Source organism: Apaloderma vittatum, unplaced genomic scaffold, assembly GCF_000703405.1.
Source record: "Apaloderma vittatum isolate BGI_N311 unplaced genomic scaffold, ASM70340v1 scaffold14130, whole genome shotgun sequence".
In the NCBI taxonomy this organism is placed as follows: domain Eukaryota; kingdom Metazoa; phylum Chordata; class Aves; order Trogoniformes; family Trogonidae; genus Apaloderma; species Apaloderma vittatum.
The window spans coordinates 3,613-16,370 of record NW_009692958.1 but is presented as its reverse complement, the minus strand read 5'-3'; the positions used below and the strand labels follow the sequence as shown (position 1 = coordinate 16,370).

At 38.7% G+C, this 12,758-nt stretch overlaps 1 protein-coding gene across 1 annotated transcript; it reads right to left on the bottom strand.

Annotated features, from left to right (window-relative positions):
- Window positions 1–213: 213 nt before the first annotated feature.
- On the bottom strand, window positions 214–9,111 carry LOC104278972 (midasin-like; the record flags this gene model as incomplete). Its single annotated transcript, XM_009876143.1, has 7 exons — window positions 214–317; window positions 1,807–1,938; window positions 3,144–3,356; window positions 6,224–6,416; window positions 6,496–6,603; window positions 8,058–8,282; window positions 8,885–9,111. Coding segments are annotated over 7 exons (1,202 nt in total), but the record flags the coding sequence as incomplete, so codon positions are not given.
- Window positions 9,112–12,758: the final 3,647 nt, after the last annotated feature.

Genomic DNA, 12,758 nt, shown 5'->3' with positions numbered 1-12,758 from the left:
CCTCATTGAAGTGACCCTTCTGTAAAACGACTGGATTATAACCCAGTGTTAACATAAGGCTCCTCTGAAGTGAAAAATTCCTTTTACAACTTCTATAGCTTGTTAATTGGAAATTGCTAAAGCACTCCAGCCCAAGTACTTGCACTTCCTGTCTTTGACTTAAAAATAGGACATCCATACTCTTATCCATCTCATTCAACTTTACAAGCCTACCTCCTGGTTGCAAAAAACTGGAATCCTGATGCTACTTTTAAACAGTCACCGCGGCCAGGAATCAGCAACTCTCTTTTTTCCAAAAGAGGAATCAGCACTGAGATCTGGAAGAAGAGAAGAAAATTTGTAAAGCAACATTTTTTTGGTTAAACTCTTAACAGACAGCAAACCCACCCACGCTCATCTATCACTTGATACACTAAACCACTTCCACTGAACACCACCACACTGTCAGCATCTGCCATTCCTGCAGATTGCACTTCCAAGTGATGTCAATCGGAACTGCAGAGTTCCCCGTAATTTTTATCAGCAGTAGAAATCACAGGTGTAACGTTTAACCATGTTCTTTCTCCAGTATCCAGATTTAATCATAAGAGAATAGAAATGACAGTCTTTACACTGCAAGTCCAAATCAAAACTATTTATTTTAATCTGTCAAATGAATTATTGGACAATTCTGCATCAGAAGCCTGATAAAGGATGATCTACATCTCAAAGACCATATTCTCACACATCAACATTTTTCACTGTATATCTTGCTACCCCCAGGAGAACTTGGTATCTGTTTAAAGAATCTCTCCTTCCATGCGGAAAGACAGTAATAATGGTGGAAGGGAAAAAAGAAGATAGGACCACAAGGGTCCCTCAAGCACAGAGGGAGGTAAGCATGGAGACTTTGATATGGAGAAAGGCGACAGGATGCCTGCAGGGAGGACCTGAAGGAAGTGAGAGATGAATGTAGTATACTCAGGGCACACTCATGATGAGTGTGCAATGAGCTGAGTCCACAGAACAAGTAAGCGCGTGACCCTCCAGCAGTGAAAAATTGTCTAATATATAAAAACAGTATATCTGGCTTTCTTAGAAATTCCCTACATTTCAGAAGCCTAGAACCCAATAAACAAGCTGTCGGGTTATTTAGTTCCACAAACAACGCTTTACAGAATAGATATGAGAGAAAGTAACTATCCGCAGAATGTCCGGCAGGCCCGTTCTGCAAAACGTCCCCTTGCAGAAGACACGCTTTCAACAGTCATTACTTCAGAAAGGAAGGATGACAGTCTAACTAGTCACCCTGGAGCTGAATACAGGAAATCTGCTAAAACCTATACTGCTTAGTGTAAAAGAACAATTGTCATATCCAAGCCAAAGGTAAGAAGTGCGTAAATAAACGCAACAACATCCCCCCCCCAAAAACCAATAAAAAATACACAGCAAAACACTGGAAAAAATCGTATTAACATAGCATGACTCTAATATGACGACGATGTTGTGTGGTGTTTGGGGCCACACTTGTTTCCAAATATTAAAACGTGATTTAAAAGGCGCATAGCTCATTATGAGTGTCAACTGAACTCTTCGGAGCAAAATTTGGCATCAGTGTCAGTGTCATGACTACTCTAAAATAATGACAAAAACAAATACAGTGTGCTAATGTGTGAACAAAAGACAGACAAGTTAATTGTCTCAAACCTCATTTAAAATAGTAGAAGTTTCAGCGTGCTGCTGCAGAACTCATGGTGACCAGACTCCAAAAAATTGCTAGTATGGGCCTTAAGATCAGTACCTTACAGCAAACATGAACCCACATACCACATCCAGAGGAGCATAATCAATATCCTCCAGAAGTATCCAATGACCTTTGGTAACAGCTTGCGTCAAGGTTCCAGGCTGCCATACAAACTCCCCCGGTACGTCTGTACAACGATACATACCAAGCAGCGTCTATGACAGAAACAATCAGTAAATTTAGAGTTCTAATTCATTATGTCCCTTAAATACTCCAAGGGAAAACTTACATGCCAACTTCGGTAACTTTTCATAAGTAACACTTACTTAGCCTCCACATTCCTAAAACATGCATCTGACAATCTGTGCCTAGTATTACATTTCTTCTAATTTTAAAAAAAAAAAAAAAGTTTCAACCCTTTGCATCAATGACAATCTCACTGAAACATAGTAATGAAAATGGACCAAGTAATTGGAAGTCAATTTACAGAGCTGTGCCACCATAATTAACAACCAACAGTATAACATACAAAACTGTCTAGGGCTGCACTGAACATTTTTGACAACTCTGTGATTAAGCTAATAAGGGGAATTGTAAATAAAGGTTTTCAAAGATACAAAACCAGTCAAGCGCTGCTCTTCCATAAAGTTGTAACTTCTACATTTGACCATTCTCTAAATAATTAAGTTTCACTAGTACAGATTTTGTACGTTGAACTTTCCTACTTTTTCTTAATATGGCACCGTTACTCATGTGCATGAGGAGATACTCTTGTGGAGAACAGTTCTGAGAGCGACATCAGCTGCTCGATGCAACTAAAGAAGGTGCTTATGTATGCTAATAAAAACCTTCAGATAGCACTTCTGGTAGATGCCAATCACCTTGGAAAACTAAATATAAATTGAGCCAAACAACACAAACAAGTCAGGCTCAAAAGTTACACATGCAAAACCAGAAGAGTGTGAAATTACCTTCATCTCTCGTTTTATCTTTACAGGTAGAGCTAGATCGCTATTACGCAGTTGCAAGTGTCCTCAACCTCATAAGATGTCACTTCCTCTCACCTTTACCACAAAAGACTTAGAACTGCAATGAAATGTCCATACAGCCCTCGGCACCAGCTCGAGTTATTTTACAATCATTTTTTTCCAATATAAATTTTCAAGGAGAAGTAAGGTTGGTTTTAATTTAAAAAAATCAATAGGGCTTTTCCATATAAAAAAAATCTGATAAAACATAAATTGAATGAAACACATACAGCACAGAATTAAAAACCTACTGAAGTTTAACTGTGATTTTTCTGCACATCTATTTATTCTCATCAACAGTAAACCAAGAGCACATTATTAGAAAATCAAGTCTATGCTTTAAGTAAAAGTTATGTCTGCTCATCCAACCATAAAATAACTTCATCAGTTACCTTACTATCAGTTTGATCTCCAAGCTGGACTTTCAAGATATGAGGAGGCTTCACTCTTCCTGTAACAGCTGCTAAATATTCAATTAAAGTAGTTTTGCCACATCCTATTGGTCCTTCTAATAAAACAGGACGCTGATATGCTACAGCAATAGCAAGGTTTTGAAGATTTGTGAAGGCAGATTCAACCAAAACAAAATGGCTGGTGTTATTTTCCTGTTCAAACATAAAGAAAGTAACAATTTCAGTGTAGTAACTCAAGTTTTACAGGTTGTACAACACAGAACAACTAGAAAACTGAGTCTGACAACTAGAAAATTTTGGCCTGCAGATCTGTCAACACATATCAAGTAAAATAACGGATTCTAAAGTTGTATTTAATGACAGATATTGAAATAGATTTCATCAAAAACCTATTATAGGTGAAACATTTAATAGAGTGTATGTACAATTTGCTCCCAAAGGGAGTTCACACTAAGTTGTCAGCACCGGCATAGAAACTATTCTATCATAACACATGTCAATCAAATCCAATTTGCAATATAAGTGAAATTAAGTCATCAGAATAGATCCAAATCACAGGACAAATCAAACAGCAATTAGATTCCAATGATGCAAGTATGAATATTAACCGTTATATTTACTTGCTTCTGCATAGGCCAAAGTATAAAATTATTAAACTCAGTGCATGAAGGAAAAAAAAAAGAAAAAAAATAGGTAAATTCAGCAACATTTTAATTTTATTCAAAATCAAATGAATGTAGTTTATTGAATGGTTAATTAATCAATACTTCAGATACTCCTCAAATTTATAAGTGACTGTAGAAGGGTCAAAAAATTAGAAGAGCCGCAAAAAATTAGCGATTTCCTGACAAAAGGCACAGAGGTGAAAAAAAAAAATCAGAGTACATACTGCACTGAAACAAGTGTCTTGTATGTAAGTTTGATCTTCTTTTCAGGTACGGTTTCATGTACTTCTCTGGTAACAATGCTAGTTTTTAAATGTATGTGCTTTCCCTCACAGTTTGCTTCTACCTCTTCATCAGACTTCCCCAGCTGAAACCAGCACGTTCCCAGCATGACTGGAACTACACTGTACACTAAACCAGTGAAATATCTGTGGCTACTAAAAAAGAAATAAAGGCATGTCTTTTGGGAAGCTCTGCTTCCTCATAGGCAAATAGTATCCTTTTAGCAGTTCCGTATATAGCATGGCCTAGCTTCAGCACAGCTGCAGTAGCAACAATGCTGGTATGGGAGCAAATCTCCTTAAACAGCTCACAACCCGCCCCCAAGCTATAGTACAGCAAATTCAACTATAGAAGTTGGAGGCAGGGAGAATTTGGAAAGAAATTCTGCTTTCCTTGCTTCTGCTACTCAAGAAATTTTGGACATTGGCAGTCTAAATTAATTTCTTTGTCCTTCATTTGTATATCAGTGTTGCAAAAATAAGTAGAAATACTCAGCTAAGAGCTGAGAAAAGCCAGTCAGGAATACTGACTGCAGCCTGAACGGTTCAAGATGAACAGCATCTCAAAAGAAAAAAGTTTACTCATTATTCAAAATGTTCATGCTTTTAATGGACTTACTGAAACTATAATGCAGCACATTTTGCATTACACTTCTCAAGTGGAGAAAAATAGTTCTTGCTCACTTCCTTTCCCTTTTTCTCTCTTCTAGAAGAGTAAGTAGCAACCTTGTTTTAAGAGAAGAACTAAGAACATGTTTGGAGAAAGGCTCTTAGTAAGATATCTGTATAGCACAAAGAACTACTTCATGGCAGGTAAAAGCAACTCTGCCAGATCCTGGCTTTACTCAGATACAGAATTTCACCATAACTTGGACTGGAAATACTATGCAAGCTTGAATATTTTTTTGTAGTATGTTCGTAAGAACCACTACATGAAGATACATGAAGATAAAATCAGCAGCACTATTACGCATTGCTTTCTTCCACTGCAGAGCTTCTTTGCAGTGTCTATACTATGCAACGCTAGCTTGCAGCACACATTGAGAAAGTACATGATAGACACGTTACCTGTAGTATCTCAATATAGAATCAAAGAACCATAGAGCAGTTTCAGTTGGAAGAGACTTTCAAGATCATTGAGTCCAATCTTTGTCCTAGCCCTATCAACCCCACTAAACCATGTCCCTCAGCACAACATCTACCTGTCCCTTAAACACCTCCAGGGACGGTGACTCAACCACTTCCCTGGGCAATTCCCTGTTCCAATGCTTGACAATCCCTTCAGTAAAGAAATTCTTCCTAATATCTAACCTGAACCTCCCCTGGCACAACTTAAGGCCTTTTTCCGTTGTCCTGTGTCTCACCACTAGGGAGAACAGATCAACCCTCACCTCGCTACAACCTCCTTTCAAGCAGTTGTAGAGAGGAATGAGGTCTCCCCTTAGTCTCCTCTTCTGTAGACTCAACAGCCCCAGATCCCTCAGCTGTTCATCGTACAACACATGCCCCAAATCCTTTACCAGCTTGGCTGCCCACCTCTGTACCCTCTCCAGCACCACAATGTCCCTCTTGTAATGAAGGGCCCGAAACTGGCCATAGTACTCAAGGTGTGGCCTCACCAAAGTCGAGTACAGTGGAATGATCACCTCCCTGCTCCTGCTGACAACACCATTTCTGATACAGGCCAGGATGCCTTTGGCCTTCTTGGCCACCTGGGCACACTGCTGGCTCATGTTCAGCCGGCTGCACGTCAACACCCCCACATCCCTCTCTGCCTGGCAGCTCTCCAGCCACTCCTCCCCAAGCCTGTAGCACTGCTGGGAGTTGTTGTGGCCAAAGTGCATTTGCCCCTACTGAAATTCATGTAATTTGCCTTGGCCCAGCAATCCAGCCTATCTAGATCCCACTGTAGAGCCTCCCTACCCTCAAGCAGATCGAAACTTCCACACAGTTTGGTGTCATCTGCAAACTTACTAAAGGTGCACTCTATCCCCTCACCCAAATCACTGACTGGGCATGTTTATCATTTAAGCAGAAAATAAAAGTCAGTTCATCACTTCAGGGACTTAAAAAACAAAACCAAAAAATACAGACTTAACCTTAGGTTACATACCTGCTCTTCAGAAACAAGCTGTAGTTTAGGCAGTACAATACCACATACAGCTACTACATTTGCAGAGAGGTCTGTCGCTACAATGTGTCCTTGCGCATACTGCAGTTCTTTCTCCTTTTGCCAAAACAAAGAGTCCGGATTGGCCAAAACAAGGGCTTTTTCCACATTCTGCAGCTGAGACTCTTCCAGTAGCCTGTGAAATCCATATTTATTAACTCAACTGAAAGCCACCACCAAAACCAAATAGTGTTCCAAGATTATGAAGTTCTTACTTTAGTCTGAAATGTATCAGCTCCTCGGGATTGAATATCTTCTTCAGGAAAGACAATTTATGCTCATCATTCATGCACGTGACCAGAGCAAGACAGTTTGAAGTGTACCTAAAAATTACATTTAGAACAAAACATGTCAAAGCATAGTCTTCAGAAATTTAGTTTGACAAGTGTCAACTACATCCTAAAACATCAAGTTTGGAAAAACATGCAGAAAAGTTTCTTCACAGAAATTATTTTAGTGCTATGCTTAATATTCTTTAAGAATAAAACCCAAGAAAAGCAACTCCATCACGCATACTTCATTAGTTATTAAACTAGCTAACCTTTCTCTGAAGGACTGCATAATAAATAGAAATATAGTAAAGGAGATCACTTTTCCAAATAAATAGCTAACATATGAGAAAATTAAAATTAGGTTACTTGCTTGTTTTTTTTCTTCTTATCCTACCACTTCCCTTTCAAAACTGCTTTCTATTTCATGCTATTTCTAGAAGGACCCTAACACAATGAACTTAAGACTCAGTGCCAAAATAAGCCAACAAGTCAAAGGTCTTGACCTCATTATTACATGAAGCTGTCTTGCAACAAAAGGACATTTAATACAAATCATAAAACACTTTTAATTTTCTATATCACCATTTTTACCTTCCAAGAACAAAATTTTCAAACAGCTTGGCGGGGGGAAGAAGAGTTGCCAGAAGATTGGTTAAGGGCAAAATTTAAAAGCTCACTCACTTATTATTAGCTAAACACCAGGTAAATCAATTCCAGACAATGAATTAGAAACTATTGCTTTTTCTAAGGCTATCTAAGTGTACGTCATCCTGAAGAGCTTTATAAATGGCTGATAGATTCGACAGCTCTTCTTCTTCCTGTCCTTCCTCAATTATGCACTTTATTATAAAATGGCACGTCAATAACATAATTCTGAATTTACATTTTAAAAAGACTATTAAATACCTTTTCTAAATAAAAGGCCCTATCAGTATTACAATCATATAAATAAGGCAGATCATGTGACTAGGCTGAAGCCCTACAGGCAGACACCTAACATAAAACATCTAACCACAGGCAAAATCTGCAACAAGGCCAATTAGAAAGCACAGGTTAACTAAGCCGAGATTTATAGCGATCACGATGTCTATAGACAAGCCATCAGAAGAAAATCAACTCGTTAATAGCATATCAGTGCAGGATAGGTTCATCTCTACTTTTTTTTTCTAGAATAACATGCTAGAGTGCACGCAATATACCAATAGGTAGAGGTGAAGTGATAAATTCACCATGTCCCATGAATTCAACTTGGCTACACCGATTTGAAAAGATTCTCCAGACCACAGCTTTAAGCCCGACCAAGAGCCAGTGAAAGTTTCACTCTGTGATAGATCACTACAGCTTTCAAAAGATCAGTTAAAAAACACAGGTACAGATACCATTGGTATGGATTTTTCTGGTGTTATTTGAAGACTATTTTCTACTTGCATGTGAACATTGTTAAAATACAATTCAAGACATAGACACATCTATTCAATGGAGAAGATCTGAGGGGTCTGACTTACCAACGGACTAAAGTGTCGTGACTCCTTAGGAGTGGAATACACACACTCCAGTCCCATAATTCCCGGAAAACTGATTGCTCCTTTTGTAAAAATCTATAGGCTGCCTCCATGAGGTCCCGTAACTTCATTCGTCTGCGCCCGTATCGGACTGTATTTGCATCCGAGCTCTCCAGGAAAAGCCTCTGGAAAACTGGTGATGTATTCTTAAAATATCTTAAAGCAAATCTTTAAAATAAAGAGATGGAACACAGACATTTAAGCCAGAGGAAAGGAAAACAGCCACTAATCAAAACGTGAGGGCAGAGGTCCTGAGACAGTAACTAACGGCATACAGAGAAATAAGGCCTATATTTAACTTTGCCCACGCTTGGAAAAGACAACCACTTCAGCAATCAGCTGCCAACAGATACTTCAGCTTATTAGAAATCATTACTTAATTATCAAGGGGAAACAGTACAGCCTTTGGTGAAATCTCTTCGATTGCTCATTTACGGGAACTGATTACTACTTATGTAACCTTGTGTTATATTGACCAACAGGTCTAATATTACACGCAGAGATTTTGGTTGTGAGCAATTTTCATGCCAGCTATTTTGCTTTTCTTTTGATCAAAAAGATGAAAATTATGTTAGATCTTGCAACAAGACTTAATTTAAATAAGCTGTGTTTAAGACTCGTGTTTTCTACACCGTTCTTTTGACACAAAACGCATTTGTTACTGTGGGAGACGATGCAAATTGTAACACCACCTCGCACCACTAGTGAATGCTGACAAGCATATACTCCCAAAGCTCAAACGCTGCACAAAGAGACATCACATTACTCACGGCAAAACATCAGGGTGATCGGCAACCAGCTTGCTCATGGCTACACAGAGCCTTTCATGTCGATCATGGTTGATTTGGCCACCAGCTTTAATAGCTTCTGCATTTCTTTCCAACAAATCCAACAAAACTGGCCGAACTTGACGTCCAACCAACAGAGTACATTCTTTATCCAGTAATAACTGTGCTAAGGTGTCAAGGATGCATTGCCGATCTTGCTGAGTCCAAATCTAGAGGAATGGAAAGGAAGAATAGGCTAAACAGGAAATGCTCGGGACTTCTAACTTCAGAACTATTCAGGATTCACCATTAATTTTACAGGAACAAATCTTTCAGAAAAATAGAAAGGAGTCCACAATTACCCATCAAAATACCTACTTGACACAGCTCTCCGCACTTAAAAAAAATGGGAAACAGAACAAGCGAAATGCATAACGAGACACTAAATGGGAACTACAAAAAAGTCTGAAAATCCTACATTTTATTTAACAGCTGAAAGATAAAGCAAATAATTTTAAGATTTTTTTAAAGAAAAATATTTGAATACATTATAACAAACAATACATCTTCATTAATAAATTCCCATTGATCTCAACAGCTTGATCTCACAAGTGCCACAAAATATTTAAGAATTTGTGCTCTTAAAAACCAGGTTGAGTTGTATCTCATTCACTATTTCTTTTCAAAAAAGCACTCGATATATCATGATCATAGGCTTATTTCCATATTGCTGATAGCAATGTAGTGAGCAGTGCTCTTTATGAGAAGCATCATGGATCTGCAGTTTTGAAGTTGAGATTTTTTTTTCCTTACTTTTATATAAAAACGATCCTTTAGCACAAAACAAAGGTTAGGCTTTAGAATAGATTGAACACATATTCACATGTGCTAGGTGACAAAAGAAAAACAAAACCCACAAAAAGCACACACATCCTCCCACCTTCTTAACTTCGTTACTGAAGAATCACCCTTTTCTTGTGCTTTATGCCTAAATTTCTCTCATCTCCGAGTTCCCATTACTATCCAAGCATCTCCCTACTTCCACGACGGTTAGAATATAATGCTGCATAAGTAACTTAGAAATGTAAAATATCAGGATTATGAACTGGCACCGTAGCAGCTTTGCTCTTAATACTGATGCTCCACTCTCCATTCCCTTGCTGAGGGAATCCTTATCCCATGAACACAATTTTATCTTTCTTGGCAAACAGTCATAAACACAGCTAGGCAAGGCTGCTTCCAAACAAAGCAAGAATCTACTAAACTCCTACAGAAACATTCTGTGATTCGGGTAGTCTTTCATTTTAGCAATGTGTGCAGCCAATTTCTGCTTTTCCTAGACTTTTGTTACTGAGGCAAAACCTGCTCCTGTACCTGCAGATGGGATGCTTTCATTGTCACAAGGTAAACAGACTGCAGGGGTCCTACACACTACCCTTGAACTGGTGACACCCTAGGGTTATACCACTGTCCTTCCTTCCTATACCACATTCCTTCCAGAATACATGCATAAGTTCCTTGGGTCTGCTTCTGAATTTGAAGACATTAATTTCCTAACAGTATGTAAGAAGTCAGGGAAACTGCAGTATGTAGGCTACAAACATGTAAACTATCACATTAATCACAAGCAGTTTCTTACATGCTTTGTGTTTATTTTTATGAAATATGATATGTTTATCTTCCTCTCATCTATCAGAGCAGCATCAAAAATAATTTTAAAAATTGAGCTGAAGGTCCACATTCATCACAGAACAAGCAAGAGACTGCTCATTATAGGGAATATTTGGAGTGGCAAAATGATTGACAAGTTGTTGAAGGGCAGCATAGCTCAAAAGAAACAGAAACTCCACTGTAAAAAAAAAAAAAAAAGTACCTTCAGTTTCCAAATCAATTACATCTTTGGCTACCCAAACAAGGCACAACAGAATGCTTAATTTATTAAACAGAGCTTTCAATATCAAATAAAAGGAAGTTAACAAAATAGCAAATAAATAGTGTGACTGACTTAGTAAAATTCTGTAGCTACATGACCACTGTATAGCAAATCCATTCCATTAGCAATTTTGTAAGAGCAAGCAGTTTTTTAATCATTGTGGGTAGTACCCTTAGGACATATAAAACTGTTCGAAAAAATCACAGCGGCAACATTCTCATTCTACAAAGAGACCATCTGTCAGATTTCAGAGCTTTTCAGAGTCTAAATTAAACATTTGATGGAAAAGAAGAATACTGTCAAAGGGTTTTTCTAACTTAAGGTGGCTTTGTGAAATACCCAACTGTTACAGAATAGTGTGCAAAGACCCTCCTGTCGAGTTGTGAAGTTCAGACTGGACCCTTTTGCTTTCTAAACTTCATCATGGAGAAAAGTCTAGGTGCCGTTGGATCCAGTCTTAGCCTTATAGCAGTAAAGAAGAGTGCAGATCCTAGGCTCTGGTTTATTTCAGCCTGAGCTGGGACTCTCCAAGAGAGACCCTGAACGCAGAAATCCCCAGGCAATTATACCCTTACAATCTAAATTCACCTTCCCTCATGTGATAGTTGGGTCCAGTGCTGGGGTCTTCTTGTTCCTCATTGGATTCTTTCTCTCTCCAGGTGGGAATTCTTTTCTTTATCTCGAGGATGCAGTTTCTGTTTATCTTATCTTTCTCAAGTAACACTGGTTTTCCGGGCTTTTCTTCAGCCTAATCTCTTCAGTACTTATGTAAAAATCCACAGTCTGCACCTAAGGCTTCAGTAAATCTGGCTACTCATGGTAAGCAACTGTCACTCATAAGACAAAACAAATTTCAAGTCACCCCAATTTTAAGCAATATCACAGTTAATTCTAATATTCTACAAGTAAGCTATTTTAATCTCCAACATCAACTTTCAGATCAGCTGTCCTTTGCTACTGTTTAAGAAAGTGTTTAATTCCAGTATTCATATCTTGGGTAGTAAATCTGTGCCCACAGTTCCAAGCAGCTGCTTTAAGAAAGCATCACAAAAGACTGTTCCTCGCAATACAGAATACATACACACACACCGTGTATTATTAATGACAGAGAAATTAAATAAGCACAGCTAGGAGTAAGACCTGGAGTCAAACACAATCCCAGTCGTTAAATGAGCAGCATGTTGCAAATCTCCTTCCCAACCCGCACAGTACACTTACTTAGTGCTCACAAGGTAGAGAAATCTTTATTAAGAACTGGCGTAATCCAAAACTCAAGATGACTAAGAGGACGGATCACAGCAAGGAACGATCTGGGCCCATGTAAAAGCCACATTTCTGATCGTGGCACACAGATGTTTCCACAGAACATTACACCATACATAGATTTTACAATGGGATACTTCAAAAGGGTAGAAGGGCATAAGGGTCACATGTGGGAAATCCTTTCCCTCCAACACAGGAACACATGTTCTCAGCTCCATTCCCTTGAACTACAGCTCTACCATTGCATGACTGTGCAGCAATCAGTTTGGCAAGATCCAAATTAATCCTTCTTCCAAAATCTTCCACTGGGTGGGAAAGCTGAACAGACTTGTCACATCAGCACACTCACTAGGTTCAGGACAAGAGAACCAACAGAAAGGTGTGGCTTCACCTTGGGAGCAAGCAAAAATAAAACAGGGTAGGACCACTCTTTTTGGCAGCTATCCAGTTCAGTGAGGTAAAGCAAAATGAGCCTGTGCTCTTATAACCCTCATACTCCAAGAAAAATAATTTAAAAGGCAGACTGATATGCAGTCTCACAAGGAGAACAAGATACCTTCAACTACCTGGAGAACAAGCTAGAACTTCATCTCCTCCAGCACATCATGTTTGATAGAGCTGGACAGATGCTCGCTCCTTCAAGGATAGAGAGAACATTCTCTTTGACTTTGATCAGCGTAT